Source organism: Trichosurus vulpecula, chromosome 5 (genome assembly GCF_011100635.1).
Source record: "Trichosurus vulpecula isolate mTriVul1 chromosome 5, mTriVul1.pri, whole genome shotgun sequence".
Taxonomy (NCBI): Eukaryota; Metazoa; Chordata; class Mammalia; order Diprotodontia; family Phalangeridae; genus Trichosurus; species Trichosurus vulpecula.
The window spans coordinates 184,370,402-184,391,078 of NC_050577.1; the positions used below are offsets into that span (position 1 = coordinate 184,370,402).

Below are 20,677 nucleotides of genomic sequence, written 5' to 3' on the forward strand. Positions count from 1 at the left end.
TCAAGCAGATTCTAAGTTCCCTTTATTACAATTTTAAAATTATTTTCCTTCAAATTCTGTTATTACCTAGTTCTATTAAACAACATTTGGGTAACTTACACAAAATAAAATGCCATATTGTTTTCATTTTGGTTTCCCTAACATGCTCTCCATTTTCTCAAAATCTAACAGAGTCCAACAAGCAAGTAATTGTTGCTTAATAAACAAATGCAGAACAAATTTCAAGTACATGCAATATGTGTTTTCAGTGAGAACTAAAAAGGATGTTATATAATGTAATGGAAAAAACTTTGAACTAGGCATCATAGGATCTGAGTTCAAATCCCAGACCTGTTACTACCTGTATTACCTGGATAAGACACACTTTCTGGGCCTCATTTTCCTCAGCTGTAAAATGAGGGGATTCAAAGAAATAATTTCTATTCCTGTTATGGTATACATTGAAATGACATAAGATCAAATTATTTAGAACTAGAAGGAATTTTAGTCCAAACTCCTCAGAAAGTTAATACAAAGGTACTGCTCTACAATATTTCCTCTATCAACATGATAATCATGGATCACATTGTAGATTAAAGTTGGTAAAGACTTTTTGAACATTATCTCACTTAATCTCAAATAAGTGCTATTAATATCCCCATTTTACAGATAAGGAAACTGAGGCTCAAAGTTTAAGAGACTTTCTCAGGGAGAAAAAGTTTGTGAGTGTTTGAGGCAAGATTTAAAGGTCTTCATGAACCTAAGTTTAGTGTTTTACCTTTAGAACCAGAAAAGAAATTCTAATTTTATAAAGTGTGTGATCAACTTGATTCTTTCCACATAATTTAATCACTGATATTGACAAATTCATACAAACGTCACTCATTACAAATACAAGGAATATTTTTTCATGCTAATATTGCTCCCTCTTGCTTCCCTAGCTTTTCAAAGCCCCCTAGGCTTTTCAAAATGTATTTCATACACAGAGTCACTGTTCTGGCCTGTTTATTTAATTAAACATGACAGCCCGGCATACACAGAATTTCTTTCAGTTCCATAGCTTTTCACTTTTTTACACTTTAGTTTCAGTACAGAAAGAACAAAGTTCTTGTTTTGATTCCTTCCATACTCTGTAAGTTCATATAGATTCACTGACTTGTCAGTAATGACACTTTAAACATCAAAAAGTGAAATTATAAAATATATGACCAAAAAATAGGAGAGAAAAAAATTTCTTCTTTACCCCTACTAGGAAAAAAAAATGGATTTCTGCCTTTTTGTTTTCAAGAGTTGGTATTAATGATACTGACATTTATATTTCATTTTGTCACCAAGGTAAAATAAGCTCATCAATACTACCGTCTATAACACTACAAACAGCCAAGCTCTACTAAAATATCTCCTAAATAATGATTGAAATAAAATCATGCATATGAATATAAACAGGGAACATTACTATTACTTTTCTTTTATTTGAGAAATGAAAGTTAGGACCACAACTTAGGTTATTTTCAAAAACATTTATTGCAAAAGAATCTCATCTGTTCAGCCAATCATGTATGCCTCCTCTCCCCACTGGAAAAATTTCCAGCTATTTCTGCTTCTATAATGTACATCCATGCTTCAAATGTTTCTAAGTTTTGATAAGGTTTTCATTTACCTCAGTTACCCTCACCCTTTCTTAAGGATTTTTAAAATAAAAAGTTACAAGTTAATGTAGAACAAACAATTTGAACTTTTAAAGGCTGGGTTTTTTTAGCCTAGATGTCTACCATCATATATTTTTAATCCAAGCCCAACAACAAATTCAGCCTCCTTTGCCTATAAATGCCACAAATATATTAAAACAAAATGTACATACACAAACTAGAAAGGGGCAGATGCTTCTAATTTACAATATATATTTCTGTCAAAAATCACAATTTCAGGAAAATCAGTAGTATTGGTATGGAATTTTTAAATGAAATATGAAGTGTTCACCGTAATCAGTGCTCTACTAATAAATCATTTCCTTGATGTGTAAAGACAAAAGTTCAAACATAAAATCCAAATGTTAAAAGGATGCATTGACAAAAGATTTATAATTGAAGTATAACATATACTATATGTTTATAGGTCATGCATGACAAATTGAATATTTGGTTTAGCAAAACATTTTTATAGCTTTATAACCTGTGAGATATATGTATATATGTACAAGTACATACGTGTGTGTATACACACATACACATATATACTTAATAATCTGTGTGTTTTTGGTTCTTCAGTGAATCAAGGAAACTTCCTTTTAAATGCAACTATGCTATATGCCATATAGATAAACATACTATTTTATGGACTGTCTTAAAAACTACATGCCAAGGCACTATTCTGCATACCATATAGTCTCCTGATGGTTTCTGCTGTAAGACAAAGGTAGCAGCATGGTACAGTCAAAGGTAATCCAGTTTTGGTATCTAAGAACCTGGGCTAGTGGCCTGGCCCTGATACTTATTACCCCTGTGACCTTGGACAAGCCACTTAATCTTGTCTAGGCCCCCAAATTCCATCATCTGTAAAAATCAAGGAGTCATCCTAGAATGTCATCATAGGATCACAGAATTAGGGCTGGAGGACACTCAGACATCAGTTAGTCCAACCCTCTCATTTAACAACTGAGGCAACTGAGGCCCAGAAAGTTAATAAGCATTAGAGATAGGATCTGTGACCAGATCCTCTGAATCCAAATCCAGCACACTTTCCATTGCACCATACCTCCCGAAATTCCTTAACCCTTTAAATTGATGGCTATGACTTTTGCCTTAGTCATCCTGTCCTTTAAGGGCTTAGAGCAGTTGGGGGAAGGAAGGAAGGAGTGAAGAGAGATTTTACAAGGAACTGAAAGTTCACTTTAAGGTATATGGAGAACAGTATGCTGTAACTCACCCTCTCTAACTCTTACAACTTATGATGGTCAAGGTCCAAATAAGCTATCAAATTTATCATAGGACTCTGCTTTCCTACGTACTATCATTGAAAGTTCCTGGCTAAGTCCAATTTATTACCATACGGTGTTCTGTGATCTTCTTCAAGTTTGAAGAGTAGAAATTTTTTCAAGAATGGAATCATTAATAGTTAACAAACAGAGGCATATTTGGAAGGGTCAGTTATAGTAATACACTTTGCAACATAAATCATATGTTTTCTTTCTGTGTGTGTGTCATTTATTGTGTTTCCTCATCAACTCTACATCTTCGGGTAATTTTCTGAGGTTGGGTGAATGTTTTGACCCAAAATTTCATTTGTAGAGGTCAAATCCTATGCTGATAGAATATGCTATCACTGCTTATGAAACACTGTACTATATTAATTGTACATATACATAGTTCTACTTTAAGCATCTTATATTTTCTTTGAAAAGAAAAACTATTCTAAAAAAGGAACACTTTCCCACGGTTTCTTAAATTTTTCAAGGACCTGAATTCCATAGAGATGCAATCCTTGTTTTGTCACGAACCATCATTGATAAAATTGCATACTGAATAGTATTTTTCACACATAATACAGTTAAAAATAGTAACCAAATAATGTTAATGACTTGTAATAATTTAATTACTCCATTTATATGACAAGAATGGCATAATACTCTTTCCAAATATCAACAAATTTTTAAAGCCTTAAAGATCAGCCATTTTCTTTAAATGAGAGTCAAATTTTTCACCTATCAACATAAAAAGAAAAACAAGAAGAAAACAAAGGTAATGAAAAATCTGCCACAATTTATTCAGACACTTTACTTGTCTTAAATCCACTCAATATCTAATGCAGAGAAAAATAGAACCTTGATCTCTGAAAGGAAACATGAAAGCACTTGAATTTAAATTTAGATATCTGAAAGAAATGCATTGGAAAGGAATTGTGTATGATGAAATCAAAGAAACGTAACCTTTCCTTTAAAAATGTATGGCTTGTTTATATGCCGTTCACCTCCAAATATCTGATAAGTAATCAATTTTACTAGACAGTTATGCCAGAGGTAGGAAGATATATTTCCATGTACCTGAAAAGAGAAATTAATGCTGATCTTCCTGTTACCTAACTTTCTTAATATTCTCTTTGGATTGCTGTCATCCCTATTAAGAACGATAGAGTCATTTTGGGGGTATGTACCATACTTTTGGAATTTATTTACACAAAGTATTATTTATTTTATCTAGACAATATGTTAAATAAATATGCTTTAATTTAAAACAAACACAAAGTATATAATAATTACCTACTCTTCCAAATAACGATATAAACAACCACAAATATATGTACATATCAACTCATTTCCAAAATGAACACTAGCTACCCACACCATATGGTGACTTTCTACTACTCAGAAATGCTCAACTGCTTGCACAGCCAGACAGGAACCTGGGGGAAAAGTGTATTTTTCCCACATTTTAGAATTATCTCTCAATCAGTAGCCATCCAAACATTAATTATCATTTAGTCTTAAAAGTTGAAAAATATAAATCCCAATTTTATCTTTTATTCCCTCTTTGACACCACATCAAACCTGTTTAAAACACAATATTGAATATTTGAAATGATCCCTACTACTATTTAAATCACCATTTAAATTTAAACTTACTATTTAAAATTAAATTTGTTTCTTTTCAAGTTACAGGAAATGTTTGCTGCTTTCTTTAGAACTGCCATGAAAAGACCCCCAGAAGCATCTAATGATTTTCATTTTGTCCTCAACTACTCATAACTTCAGGGGTTGTCAGAATGACATTTACACAAAAGCATGCACAATCATTTCCTACTTAATTATTTTTAAAAGTTTTTTTTTTCTAAATAAGGGTATGCAGTTCAGTTTTCAAGAACTCCAAGGATGATTGCTGGGTCACTGATCTACGGAAGCTAATGGCTATGCAATTTTTAAAATTAAAAGGAATTTATGTATTCTATAAACTACAATCCTGTACAAATATTTCCTCTAATATATATACATAGTTTGCATATATGTACAAAAATGTTTTAAATTCAATCTTTGGATACATTATCAAATTGTCCTGTAAAATCATATTAACAATTTATCCGTTTCCAAAATTCTACAATTCATAAATGCATGATTACCAAAATGAGTGTTTATTAGTGTCAGTTTATATTACAATAATCACTCCTGTCCCAAGAAAATAAACTTCCAACATATTTATAACCTATTGGACAACCTCAGATATTCTCTTTTCACAATAAAACAAACTGCAAACAGTTCCATAATTTTATATTGATAGCACTAATTCAAACAAGCCTTGCTGTAGAACTGCTCATCTTTATTCCACCAATGTACCACTGTATAAGAAAAATGGAAGAAATACAACAAAGGCCACGTTTTGAAAAGATCATCCACCACATAAAACTAAACTTCATTAATTCAAAACATTACTTCAAAATAAGAGAGGGAAGAAAGTCAACGTATTTTAAAGAGTTTGAGAGTGGGTGACCAAGTCAGGTGTAGGAAATTTTAAAAGTTGCAACAGCTGTCAGTAACCATCTAGAGATCTTCTCTTTTGCCCTGAACCCATGTTGGTGGGCTGTTTAAGTGACAAGGTGCTCAGGGTCAGAGAAACTGATGTCCATCTGCAAGTCTCCAGATGTGTCTCTTTTCCTAGTCTCTGTCCCTTCCTGCCGCAACGACCATTTATTACTGTGGCTCACAGCACTCCAATTCTCTCCACCCTGCCCCTGTTTCTTCTCCCCCGCTGTGTTTCTGACGCGAGAGGAGTGAGTCCTTACCTGTTCCCTAGGTATGCAGGGAAGGGAGGTCCTGCGATGAGACTTGCTGCCGCAGCCGGACATCTCGGCGGAGATCATGGAGCTGGACCGCCTCCTCCTCTTAAACACCGAGACCTCTTCTTTAGTCCCTGCAACCAGCTGGGTGCCAAAATCTTCTCTCCCGGCCGCTTCTCTCAATTGGGGCAAAATTTTTTCCGGGTACCTGGCTAGAAGCAGCCCCACCAGCCCGGCTGAGTAAGCCAGGTACGGCCTCCAGGCGACCTTGACCCTTTCTAAGGAAATCAGGGACGCGGTCCTAACCGCACTAATCAAGAAGATCATGAGGACACCCTGTCTCAGCTTCAGCACCAGCCATGTCGCGGCGGCCAAGCAGCTGAGCACCACCCCGGTGGCGGGGAGAGAGAGCAAGTGATCCTCGCGGACTCCCAACCCGATGTGCACAATTGCTTCCCCCCCGCAGCAGGCAGCCAACAGCACGAGCGCGAGAGGAAGTCGGACCCCGGAGCGGAGTAAGTACAAGCCCATCCAAAAGAAGGCGCACAGAAAACCGAAGAGCAGCGCCGCGGGCTGCAGCCCAGCGCTGAGCTGCCAGCCTTCGCTCAGAGGACCTCCCCGAGGCAGATTTAAGACGCCCCCTTCAGCTGCTGCTGCTGCTGCTGCTGCTTCCTCCTCCGCCGCTGCGGCCGCCGCCGCCGCCGCCGCAGCCTCCGCCTCCTCCTGACTCTCCTCCAGGTCACAGCTGATCTCGCCTCGGACCAGCCTCACCACCACCGCCAGCAGAAAGGAAAGAGAGCCAGCGCAAAGCGCTGAGGAAAGTTTCCGGGAGCTCTGAAGCTTGTTCAAGACCACGTCTCCCCAGCGGACCTGGCAGCCTGGGTCCTGGGGCCGTCTGATGGGACTGGCAGGGTTCAGGGGCAAATGCTTGGCGCTACAAGAGTAACCGTTGCAGTCGGACCCTGGAATCTGACACTCAGCCTCTCTGCCACTGCTGGGTTCATCCCTGACATCAGCAACCTCTCCGGTCGGGGCCATGGTTTAGCCTTTACTCACTGAAGCACCAAATGGGGTACCAGCTCCTACTGCCTTAATTTCTTTCTGTTTTACACCCCCCTCCCCAAATCACCTCAAGTTGCAGCTCAACAATAAATAATTAATTGCTACTAAAAGTAGAGGGAGGGGAAGAACGAGGACGGGGGAGGAGTAGGACGATGCTACCAAAGGGGCTCTTGAAACTTCAAAGCTGGCATAGGTGAAAACGACCCGACTTTTCTTGAGCTTCTAAACAGCCACCCCCCAAAGTCTCTTCCCTCACCCATACACATCCTCCCGGGTGGATTCTTACTTGAGGTCTTTTACAACTGTGAAATGCATCCTTCGCGTGGTAGCGAGGGCTGGAGTCAAAGCAGCAGCAATCTCAGCAGCAGCAGCAGACGGACAAGTCAAAAGCGCTAGATAATCTCTAGGCCATCTCCTTGCAGTTCACTCTAGTGTTGGCCCCAGCCGTTAGCTGAGCTCCAGAAGCAGATGGAGTTCCCCCCCCCCCCACCCCCTCTCTTTCTTCTCCCTGCCCTTTATCACTCTTCCCTCTCCTGCTACAGTCCCTTCCAGCACCGCCGCTAGACCAGAATCGCCATTCCCCCGGGCTAAGGAGAAAAGCTGGGCTGTGGGATGCGGGCGGGGGGCGCCAGTCCAGGTCTGTTCAAAAAAAAAAAAAGAAATCGAAAAGTGGAGAGAGGAGGGGAGAGGAAGAAGAAAGGGAAGGGGGATGAATGGATGCGAAAATAATTAAGAAGTTGCTAAACCCAGTAGGAGAGACAGACTCTTCGAGAGAAAAAAACAGCAAGAGAGGAGGAAGGGAAAAATGAAAAAAGGAAGGGAGGGTAAGAAGGAAAATGGGATGTGCTTTTTTGCTTTTTGGTGTAGTGTTGGTCCCGGGGATTTACAGTTTTGTAAACTAAGCTGATGCAAGCTCCTGAGGAAAGTCACACTTTGATCTAGGCAATCCGTGAGCAAAGTAATCCTAAAACAAAAAAGCCAGAAATTGGCGGTCTCTTATTCGCCTTTTTTCCTCCTTCTTTCTCTTTCTTTTCTTTTTTTTTTTTTCAAAGGCAATTTTGAAAAACAGACTTCCTCCCTGTGTTGGCCACTACCCCCGAGGAGGCGCTGCTCCTGGCTCTACTTCTGTATTGCTCCTCATCCCTTGACTGGGACCTACGCAATGAACACGCAGGAGAAGCTGCTACGCTGAACTCTGTTCACAACCAAGAAATATTTTAGTTCAGAAACATGGGATCAAATGACTTGCTTTCCCGTTGGCGTTAACTTTTCAGATGTGTTCGGAGGAAGGGAATCTGTTTGGCTCCCTAAAAGGAGGGAGGGCGCTGGGTAGCCAACTCACTCCCTTCTGTCATTTAAAAATTAAGAAACCAACCACAATTTCACTCTTTTGAAGAAGTACTATACATTCATTCACAAATCAGTTTAAGTAGCAAACCAAATTCAAGAGGCACTTCTGAATGAACCTGCTTGGAAAAATAATTTTTAAACAGGAAACTTTTGTGGTTCTTGTTGGTGTAAATGATGGACAATTTCACGAGTTACAAGGAGCACTTTATCATCATTGCTATCAAGATGAAGGATTGTTTTCCTGGTTGTGTTATTTCCTTTTTTAAAAAAAAAAATTTAGTAACAAAACAAAAGAATTCTAAGTCAGGAGTATCCCTTGACTATTGACTATTGAAAGCAAAACTAGGTTTTGAGGTTAGACTCTCGGAGCTTTAAAAGGTTAAGGTGTCTAGAGTAGTTGTAAACAAACGTCAGTTCCTCCAAAGGGTAGACTGGAGCATGTCAGCCAGATTCCTATGACTGTAAAATGATGTTTTTATATTGACAAAAAAAAAACTTGTGAAAAATCAATTAGTAATGTATTCACATCTGTGACTTAAATTGGTGGCAATGATGTGACACAAAAATAACAAGGTATTTTAGAAACTAATGGCAGTTTCTAAATATAATCAAGTACTGACATCATCAAAGATGATGATCAACAATTACGACAACGACACAAATACACTGCTTCACGGGTATGTGCCAAACCCTCAGTAGTGTCTTCTGCTGCTGGGGCTTTCATTGATAGACTAAGCAAGGGCACTTATTTGCAAATCTAAAACACTCTCATATTCTTTGATTGAACTCAACCCCACAAAAAATAATGATGGTGATAATTAATAAACCACCTTTGCCTAATTAAATTCATATTTCAGGTGAATGTATTTTTAGTCTGCAGGATCTGGCTAATTCCTTCAATATGTCACATTTACTCTGATATAGAGGTATAGTTTTACAAACAAAAGTGAAATTAGATCTTTAAGATATGAATTTATTGAATGAATGGTTCCCTTATACTCTTTATACTCCTTTTTGCTATTAGAGCTTTAAATGATACGACATACATATATGTTAGAATCAGTACCATTGCAACTGGTCTCAGCCAGAAATGCAGAACTCATATGTCATATGGAGAACAACCAGGGCAGCTAGTCAATGAAGGGAGGTACCATCTGTTTAATAATTAAGGTAACAGGAGAGATAATGTCCTTGCCAAGACAAATGAGCCCCCCATCATGAACACACATACTTGTAGGCTTCCATTGTATATACTTGATTCAGATGCTACCCACCTGATATTTAGTAAGGAAAAAAATCAAATAATAGGCATTTTGGCACCACCCCCCAATGGGGACGTTTAAATTTTAAGAGCATTCCTAGTTGTGGGAAAGTTTTGAGGTTGGTGACAAAAGCATAAAAAAGTAGTCATGGACCATAGAATATAAATTTTAAGACTTATACTTTAAGGTTTGCCATACTAACTTTGAAAGGAAATGCATTATTAGTGACCTAACTGAATTTTTCAGGGATAGAGAATAAACTTCCTGATCTAAGACAGGAAATGTGTAGCACCTGAGGCATTTCCTCTCACCTGGAAGCATGTATGCCTCAGAAATATTACCCAGGTACTCTTGCTCCACAACTTCTCATGTCCAAAACATTCATTTTTTCCTAAATCCTCCTTACTTCTGAACTTCCGTATTACTGTTGATGGCACTACCGTCCTTCCAGTCACACAGGTTTGCAAACTCGATGTCATCCTTGACTCTTCACTAGTATTCATCCCACATATACAATCCATTGCCAAATCTGCCTTTTGCTGGATTGTCTTTTCCACCTTTACAATATTTCTCCTATATTCCTTTTCATAAGGCCACCGTCCCATTTCACTTTCTCATCACTTCTCACCTGCACTACTATTATAGCTTTCCTAATTGGTCTCTCTGCCTCAAGTCTCTCCCTAATAAGTACTGTGCTGACCATGTCAAGACTTTATTCAATAAACCCTACTAGCTCCTTATTTCTCCAAGATGAAATAGAAATATTTTGACATGTAAAGCTTTTCCCAGCCTGGCCCCTTCCTACCTTTCTAGTCTTATATTTGACTTCCCTCCACATATTCTCTGATCCATCTATTCAGGCTTCCTTGCTCTTCCTTGCACATAACACTGCCTCCATTTCTCTTTTCACACTTCCTGTCCACAGTGCCTGGGATTCTCTCCTTCCTTCTCTCTGCCCCTAAAAATCACTGGCTTCCTTCAAGACTCAGCTCAAACATAAATTCTGCAAGAACAACTCGCCTGGTCCTCCCCACTGCTGGAGCTTTTCTCTCTAAGGCTGCCTTCTATGTACTCTGAATGTACCTTGTATGTACCTATTTGTTTGCATGTTATCTTTCCCATTCAAATATAAATTCCTTGCAAGTAGAAAAAAGTGAAGGTTTTTAATGAAACAGGCTAACTTTTTAAAAAGTAGTAACAGGATATTCTCCCTATAAACTTCCCACACATCAGTGGGAAGAATATACACACATAGGTGGGAGGTGAGAGGACATATAGGAGGACATATTTGGCCAACTCAGATACATAGAACACCTTATGGCTTTGATATTACAAGGCCACAGATGGTGTGGGCTGATATGCTGCTCTACTGTGCTTATTCCCATATTGTCAGTTTCTGTTTTCTAATCCATGCTGTTATTCTCTTCCCTTTTGTGGGTAGGTTCATCTTATTCATATTCACAATTTTGGTTGTTAATTTCCCTCCATCCTGTCCTCATACTTTTTCAGGGAGTTTTCCTATATGATAAGTAAAACAGCCTGTTTACTCTCTGTTGTAAATCTCTTCCAGATTTTTACTTTCTTCCTTTCCTCTTAATCTCCCCTTACCATTCCTCCCTCTAACATTCAAATTTGTTTTACTTATGACTACTTTTACTTATCCTGTCATGTTTTAGATTCTTCTGTACCTTCCTTCCTGTTTCTTTTTCCATTTTGAGTCTATTTTTGCATCAAAACCTGTGAGTGTAATTGTAATTGTTAAATCTTCTTTAACCAGCTCAAATAAAAGTGAGGTTCATGGTAAGCTTGTTACTCCCACCCCTTTTTCTATGACTATATAAACTTTATCTTATGTAGTTCAGTTATGATATAGGGATTTCCTTCCCCTTTTTCCTCTTTTCTTCCAAAGGATAATCATCTGTCCTTCCATTTCTGTCTAAGACTATTAAAAAAGAACAAGACCACTCACAAACATTCCATCATTTTTACTTTCTTCCATGAGATTAGGGTTCTGAGAAGACATTTGTTTCTTATACTCCATTAACATAATAGTAACTCATCCTGATGTATTCTCTTTCAATTAAACACATATGTGTACCTTCCTATATTTCTCTTGATGCCTGAATTTTCATTTCAAAATATCTACTCATCATTGTCCTTTTCATCAGGAATGTTTGGAAATCTCTATTCCATTAAAGTTATATCCCTTCCTAATCCTTCCTCCACTCCTCTGTTTAGACAGTTTTGATTGATGCATTATATTTGGTTTTAAGCCTTTAATTCTTGCCATTTGGAACCACGTATTTCAAGTTCTCCTCATTTATTTAGCAGCAGCTAAGTCCTCTGTGATCCTTATTGTGCTTCTTATGTTTTTGAACTCTTGAGCTCTTTGTAATATTTTTATTTGACCTAGATGCTCTGGATTTTGGTTGTGGCATTCCTGGGAATTTTCGAGTTTCTTTCTGGAGGTGACTGGTACATTCTTTCTATTTTCACTTTGCTCTCTGGTTCTAATAATTTCAAGACATTTTCATTTATAATTTCCAAAAATCTAATATCCAGAGTTTTTATCATGGTTTTTACATAGTCCAATAATTCTTAGATGATCTCTCCTTGACCTGTTTGCCAGTCCAGTTGTTTTTAATATAATACTTCTTACATTTTCTTCTTTTTCTTATGCTTTCTTTTTTAAAAATCTTTTTATTATGTTTTAATATTGATATTTTTTGTTCTCTTATCAAGACACTGTTATATATCTGGGCCATTTTAATTTTCAGAGTATTCAGTTCTTGGATGAGGTTTTCTACTATCCTTCATTCTTCTCCCAGCTCTGCTTCTGAATCTCACTTTTCCACTCCAAACTCAACTGCCTTTTCACCATTGAACTCCTTTCAGTACTTGTATCTTTCTCACCTAAGAACATCCCTTTACTCTTTCTCCCATTGGTGAGTTCCTCCTAAAAACCATTATTTTAAGAATAACTTCCAGGCCCAAGATCCTTCATTCTTTTTCTGACTCTACTTCCAACTTCACAGACTTTGCCACCATGCCTCAGCTGTTTTCCCACCCTGGAATGATTGGACCAATAGACAGCTTCACCATTAATATATTAACATTACTCTTTTCTCATGGCACCCCCAACCTTAAAATTACTTATTTCTGTATTTATCATGTTTTCCAAAATAAAAAAGAGTCATACAAGAAGGACAGGCAAAGATACGTTACAATCTGCATCACTATAGGGAATACCAACAGTGATTTTAAAAATGCATTTGAGAAGGTGAATGTTAAATTTGCCAATTTACAGGAAGACCTATGTTCAAATCCAGTCTCAGATACTTACTATATGTGTGACCCTAGGCAAGTCATTTAACTTTGGTTTGCTCCAGTTTCTTCAACTATAAAATGAAGATCATAATGGCACCCACCTCTCATGGTTGTTGTAAGAATCAACTGCCATAATATCTATATAGCACTTAGTACAATACCTGGCACATTGTAGGTGACTAGTAAATGCTTATTCCCTCCCCGTCATTGATGGGCATGAGTTGTTTTAATTTCCATTTTTTTTATTAATGGTGATTTAGAAGTTTTTTGAAAATATGGTTGTTAGTAGTTTCCAATTTTTTTTAAAATTATTTTTACTTATTTCATTAAGTATTTCCCAATTATATGTAAAATTTTTAAGTTTTTTTTAATTGTAAGTTCCAAATTCTCTTCCTCCCTTCTGCCTCTTCCCCTTCCTTGAGAAGGTAAGCACTTTGATTTCAATTATACATGAGAGGTTGTGGAAAGTATTTCTTTATTAGCCACATTGCAAAAGAAAACACAAACAAAATAAAATAATAAAAATAAAGAAAGTTTTAAAATGCTTCAATCTGCATTCAGAGTTCATCAATTCTCTTTATGGAGGTGGATACCATTTTTCATCATGGATCCTTTGGAATTGTCTTGGGTCATTGTCTTGATCAGAGTAGCTAAGTCTTTCACAGTTGATCATCTTTACAATACTGCTGTTTACTAAAGAAAATGTTCTCCTTGTTCTGTTCACTTCACTTTTCATAAATTCATATACATCTTCCCCAGTTTTTCTGGGAAGCACACTAGTATTCCATCACAATGCCATACCACTGTCTCTTCATATCCTTTTACTATTTATCAACTAAGGATTGACTTTTTTCATAAATTTTGCTCAGTTTCCTATATATTTGAAAAATGAGACCTTTATCAGAAAAACTTGTTTCAAATTTTTTTCTCAGTTTTCTGTTTTCTTTCTAATTTTGACCGCATTAGTTTTGTTTGTGGGAAAAAGGGGTTCTTTTAATTTCATGTAATCAAAATTACCCATTTTGCTTTCTGTAATCTCTATTTCTTACTTTGTCATAAACTCTTCCCTTATCCATAGATCTGACAGGTACATTTTTCCATGTTCTCATAATATACTTATGACATCACCAGTTATATCTAAAGAATTTACCCATTTTGACCTTATCTTGGAATACGATGTGAGGTATTGGTCTATGCCTACTTTCTGCCAAACTGCTTTCCAGTTTTCCCAGAAATTTTTGTCAAATGGTGAGTTCTTGGCCTCAAAATGTTGAATATTTGGGTTTAATAAACTTTAGATTACTATGGTCATTTATTGCTGTGTATTGTGTACCTGATATATCAGAACAAACGGAGTGTATAGGGAAGACTGCTTTGGTGTGAGGGCTTACTGAGCCCTTTTCAGGGTTGCTCATCCACCTTTGCTGTCCGTCAGATTGACCCAATTCTCACCTATGGCTCCAAGAAGCTGTAGCATGCATCTCAGCAGATGGGCTGAGAGGCTTGTGAAGTTTGTGAAGGCCTCCTTGAGTGGAATGGGTAAATGAAAACAATTTGTTCCAGTGACTGAAGCAGGCACAGTGAAGCACTTAGAGCTCCAAGGTCAACCACTGCATCCCTGGCCAACACCAGATGTCCTGTCTTTTGTCTTGCCACTGGACTTCAGTGACTCTGCAATAAAGAGGGTGAAGACTTTGTGCAACTCTGCCTCACTTAAATCCAGTTCAAGCACACATCAAGGCATCACCCTGTGATGTCATTGGTCCTCTTCAAAAATGAAGGATGAACAACAATCTAATCTGTTCAACTGATCAGCCACTCTAATTCTTAGCCAGTGCTGAATTGTTTTGATGATTATCACTTTGTAATATAGCTTCAAATCTGGAACTGCTAGACTGCCTTCCTTCATCTTCTTTTTCATTGATTCCCTGTACATTTTTGACCTTTCATTCTTCCAGATGAATTTCATTACTATTTTTTCTAGCTCTATAAAATCAATCTTTGGTAGTTTGATTGGTATGGCACTGAATGCCCATGAGCAATTAATATTTCTTCAATTATTTAGATCTGTCTCTGTGTGAAAGGTGTTTAGTAATTTATGTTCATCTAGCTCTTGAGTTTGTCTTGACAGATAGATTCCCAAGTATTTTATACTATCTGCAATTATTTTAAATGAGATTTTTCTATCTCTTCCTTTGGTTGGTAATATATAGCAATGCTGATCATTTATGTAAGTTTATTTTCTATCCCACAACTTTGCTAAAGTTGTTTATTGTTTCAATTTGGTTTTTTTAATTGAGTCTATAGGTTCTCTGTGCCATCACGTTATCTGCAAAGAGTAATAGTTGTATTTCCTCATTGCCAATTTTTCCCTTCAATTCCTTATTCTTTTATTGCTATAGCTAGCATTTCTAAAACAATTTTGAATAATAGTGGCTATAATGCACATCCTTGCTTCACTCTTGATCTCTATGGAAAGACTTTAAGGTTATGCCCATTACACATAATTCTTGCTCATGGTTTTAGATAGATACTATTATCATTTTAAGTAAAGCTCCATAAATTCCTATGCCTTCTATTGTTTTTAATAGGAATAGATGTATTTTGTCAAAACCTTTTTTCTGAAATTACTGATATAATCATATATGATTTTTGTTACTATTGGTACTTATATGGTGAATTATGCTGATAGTTTTCTCAATATTGAACCAGCCCTGCATTCTTGGCATAAGTCCCATATGGTTGTAGTGTGTGGTGTTTGTGAATTCTTGTCATAATCTCCTTCCTAGTATTTCATTTAATATTTTTTGCATCAATATTCACTAAGGAAATTGTTTATAGTTTTCTTTCTCTGCTTTTGCTCTCCCTAGTTTAGATATCAAAACCATACTTGTATCATAAAAGGGATTTGGTAGGATTTCTTCTTTACCTTTTTTTCCAAGTAGTTTATATAGTACTGGGATTAATTATTCCTTAAATTCTTCTTTACCTTGTTTATTTCAAATTTAAATTCTTCTTTACCTTTTTTTCAAATTTAAATTATTCTTTATCTTTTGTTTTCAAATTTAAATTCTTCTTTGCCTTTTTTCCCGAAATACTTTATATGGTATTCAGATTAATTATTCCTCAAATTCTTGTTAGAATTAATTGGTAAATCCATCTGGTCCTGGGGATTTTTTCTTAGGAATTGTGGTTTGTTCAAGTTCCTTTTCTAAGATAGGATTATTTAAGTATTCTATTTCTCCTCTGTTAATCTAGACAATTTATTTTTTGTAAATGTTGATCCATTCCACTTAGATCATCAGTTTTACTGTCAAATATTTGGGCAAAATAATGTCTAATAATAGCTTTGATTTCATCTTCATTGGTGGTACATTCACCCTTTTAATTTTAGATATTAGTGATTTGGTTTTTTTTAATTTTTTAATCAAATTAACCAATGGTATGCCTATGTTATTGATTTTTCTTTTCAAAAAGCTAGTCTTAGTTTTATTTATGAGTTCAATGTTGGTGGTGATGGATTTTTTGTTGTTGTTGTTGTTATTGTTGTTGTTTTTACTTTGAATTTTATTAAGTTCTCCTTTGATATCCAGGATTTCCATTTTGGTATTTAATTGGAGATTTTTAAGTTGTCTTTTTTAATTTTTTTTTTAGCAGTATGCCCAATCATTGATCTGCTATTTCTCTCTTCATGTTTTTATTTAGAGATATCAATTTTCCCCTAAGTACAACTCTGGCTACATCCCACAAATTTTGTAATATTGTCTTATTGTTATATTTCTCTTTAATAAAATAATTGGGTGTTCCTAGGATTCGTACTTTGACCCACTAATTCTTTGGGATTACATAATTTAATTTCTTATCAGCTTTTAATCTATGCTCCCATGGCTCTTCATTAAATGTAGTATTTGTTGCTTTATGTTGTGAAAAGGGTGCGTTTAATATTTTAGTTTTTCTTCATTTGGTTTTGAAGTTTTTATGCCCTATTACATGGTAAATTTTTTGTGAAGGTTAAATATACAGCTAAGAGAAATGTATATTCCTTTTTATTCCCATTCAGTTTCTTCCAGAGGTATAGAATATATATCTAACTTTTCTAAGATTCTATTCATCTCCTTGACTTATTTTTTATTTATTTTATGGTTAGACTTATTTAGTTGGGAGAGAGGAAAGTTGAAGTCCCCCACTAGTATAGTTTTATGATTTCCTCCATGGTTCATTTAACTTCTCCTTTAAGAATGTGGATGCTATGCCGTTTGATGCATATATGTTTAGCATTGATAATACTTCATTGTCTATGGTTCCTTTCAGCAAGATGTAGTTTTCTTGCTTATCCCTTTTAATTAGGTCTATTTTTACTTTTGCTTTGTCTGAAATCATGATTGCTACCCTTGCCTTTTTTTAATTCAGATAAAGTATAAGTGGTTTTGTTCCAGCCCCTTATTTTAGCTCTATGTGTCTCTCTCTGTTGCAAGTGTGTTTCTCGTAGACAACATATTATTGAATTCCGGTTTTTAATTCATTCTGCTATCCACTTCCACTTTTAGTGAGTTCATCCCACTCACATTCACAGTTATAATTACTAACTGCATTTCCCTCTATCCATTTTCTTCTTTTTATCCTTTTCTCCCTCTTTTTTATCCTCTAAAGTCTGTTTTGCTTTTGACCACTGCCTTCTTTTATCTGCCCTCTATTTTATCTCCTCCTCTTTTTCTTATCATCTTCTTTTCCTTCTTCCCTCCATTTCTATTACCATATGAGGAGAGAGAGAGAGCAAGAGAGAGAGATGGAGAGAGAGACAGGGAGAGAGAGAGAGAGATAGAGATAGAGAGAGAGAGAGAGAGAGAGAGAGAGAGAGACAGAGACAGAGACAGAGAGACAGAGAGAGACAGAGAGAGACAGAGAGATAGAGCCAGAGCCAGAGAGACAGAGATTGATTTTCCCTTTTGGAACCAATTTAGATGTGAGTGAGGTTCCAACATTGCCTGTCCCCCCACCCTATCTCTTCTTGGAGTTCTTCTTTTATGTGAAATATTTTTCCCCATTCTTTTTTTCTCTTCTCCGTTCTTCCAGGACGTCATTCTTTCTCTCCTATCCAAGTTTTTTATATAATCCCAAGCAAAATTGACTCACTTCCACAACCTTTTTCAAAGTAGAATCCTTTTAACTGCCATAATAATGATAAAGGTTTTAGAAAATACATATATCCTCTTCTTATTTAGAAAGGTAGGCAGTTTAACCTTATTGAGTCCCTGATTGTACTTTTATCTTTACCTTTTTATGCTTCCCTTGAGTCTTGTGTTTGAAAGTCAAATTTTCCATTCAACTCTGGCCTTTTTATCAGGAATGCCTGAAAGTGCTCTATTTCACCAAGTATCCATTTTTCTCTTGAAGAATATACTTAGTTTTGCTGGATAGGTTGCTCTTGGTTGTAATTTTTGTGCCTCTTTTTCCATTTTGTCAATTCTGCTTTTAAGGTGTGATTTTTTTCATTTTTTTATTTTGCATTATTTTTATTTTTATATTATTATATTACTATTTTATATTGTGGAATATTTTATATTATTTCAGTGTCTTTTACCAAGCTGTTAATTGTCTTTTCATAATTTTCTTCCTTTTCTTTCATTTCTTTGCCTAACTTTTCCTCTACCACTATGATTTTGAAAATCATTTTTTAGCTCTTTCCAGGAACTCTTATTGGGCTAGTGTCTAATTCACTTTTTTGCCCCTTCGAGACTTCGCTTGTTTTCTGTTTTGACTTCACTGTCTTCTTCTGACTTTGGGTCTTGATCTTCCTTGTCACCATCATAGCTCTTTATGGACAGGTTCTTTTGTTGTTGTTTGCTCAGCTTTCCACCCTATGTCTTAATTTGGAACTTTATGTTAATGTTGGGCTCTGTTCTCAACAGGGAGTAGGAAGCTCTGTCTCAGGCTTCAGGCCTTTTTGCACTCCTGTTTTTCAGAGATAGTTCTAGGGGACTGGAAGTTTTCAGTGCTTCCAACATAGTGTGATTGTCACTGGTTTAGGAGTTCCTGAAGCTGCTACTGTTTCTGTCTCCACCACCTAGTCCCACCACTGGCATTTTATTCACATTGACTCTGGGCCAGCCTCCTCCCCCACATCACCACGAAGGTGATGAGGTCTTGAATTATGATTGAAGCTCTGTGAACAAAGAGAAAGTAGCTTATGCATGTGATATTATATACTGAGATGGGAGCAATGTGACTTGGCAACTGAATATATTCAAGTGACTTCATAGACACAGTGTTGTATACTTAATGGAGCATTGTGTAGACTTGGTCACAGTGTGATGTGGAGAAAGCCATTTGACTTCCTCATCTATAAATTGAGGAAGTTGGTCCAGATAATCTGAAAGATGCCCTATCCTAAAATTTCTATGATTAGATTCCTGTGGATACCAGTGAAGTCAGTCTTAGTGCTTCAAAAGGAGATCTTCCTTTTATTAGAGGAATTTAGTAAGAAGTACTAGAAATACTTCAGTATTCCTAGATAAAAAATGAAAAATAAATATGATCACTCTTTCTCTACACAAACTCACCTTGATTTTAAGGTTTCCCTTGGAAATTACAATACAGTCAACTCTTAATTGTCTTTGGTAATACATATTGGGTGGGAAACTACAGAAAAATTCAATGCATGTAACCCATATTATTTTATGGATATTGAAAGCTTATTTTAACCAGTGATCATTACTTCCTCTTGTACAAAGTTCTTATGACAGCTACTTAATAGTAATTTAAATATGAAGATCTTTCCCATCCATTAATAGGCCACGTGACCTATTTACATCACAGGAAGCCTAAGGTACATGTGGTGGGAGGAGCCTGCTGAGAGGAAAAAGAAAATGTGTCACAGGAAATGCAGGGAGAGCAGTTAGAACTTAGGGTGACAGCAGATGCAGGCATGCTAGCTGTGCTGTGAGTGTGTTTGTAGGAAGGCCCCAGCGGGGGGTGGAAAGCTAATGGGATGGCAAGGCTCCATTATGTGATATTGTGTTTTAAGTTCCTTGCTCTTATGGTAAAGTGGGCTTACTGTTTTTGGGAGCTGGTTGCTGCTTGGATGGGTTGGACTTATGGATTGTGGAATTTGGTCATCTGTGTCTGAGTAAATGTTTTACTTCTTCTACCTTCTTTATGGAGAGTCTCTCATATTTTTCAATACAGAACTACATAGGCATATTCACAATTATCATCGATACTATGTTTATTGCCTTGGTAATATATTTGGTGACTAAGAGGATGAATTGCAAGGTATAAGATCTCTATTTGGAGGTAGAAGGGCTTTAGAGGAAGAAATGGTTATCTCAGGATAGGATGAGATACCTTATTCCTCTCTAGCAAGGGGAATAGGCTAAAGGAACAGGGCTGTGTGAAAACTGAGAATAGAAGCTACAGAGGAGAGAACCTAGAGATTTGGAAAGATGTTTGCAAGAAATTAAAGTTAAGCCAGGAGGAGAGTTGCTGACAGCACTCTCTCAAGGAGTCTGGATTTTACTCACAGTGTATTGCATTATATATTAAAGCACGGACAGATTGTTAAGAGAGAAAACTCAGATGGCTAGCTCAAATGAGAATATTTCTATACCAAAGCAAGATGGGGAATCTCAGGTGGCAGAAGAACAGATTATTGTTCAGGAATCAACTGATTTTGCTGTTAATTTGACAAGAAGAAAGAGAAAGCCAAGGAGGTCAAAAGTGCATTTGAGTTCAGCCCAGGTCAAGTCTAGCTGCCAATCTGGTTACCATGGTGACAGGGGAAGAGAGTCAGGAGAGAATGATACAATGTTAGGAGCTGAGGCATGAAATGACTCTTTGTGGCATGATGCTCCTGAGCCAGAGAATGATACAATATCAAACCAGGCTCCTCAGACAGAAGTGTTCCCCATACAGTGAAGGAGGCAAGAAACCCAAGA

At 36.7% G+C, this 20,677-nt stretch overlaps 1 protein-coding gene across 1 annotated transcript in view; it reads right to left on the reverse strand.

The window, feature by feature from the left end:
• The window catches only part of PDE3A (phosphodiesterase 3A), a 375,799-nt gene extending 368,531 nt beyond the window's left edge, over positions 1-7,268 (reverse strand). Inside the window, exon 1 of the mRNA XM_036759517.1 lies at positions 5,749-7,268. Within this exon, the coding sequence (XP_036615412.1) occupies positions 5,749-6,780 (1,032 nt within the window). The 5' untranslated portion in view covers positions 6,781-7,268. The remainder of the gene's footprint in view (positions 1-5,748) is intronic.
• Positions 7,269-20,677: the final 13,409 nt, after the last annotated feature.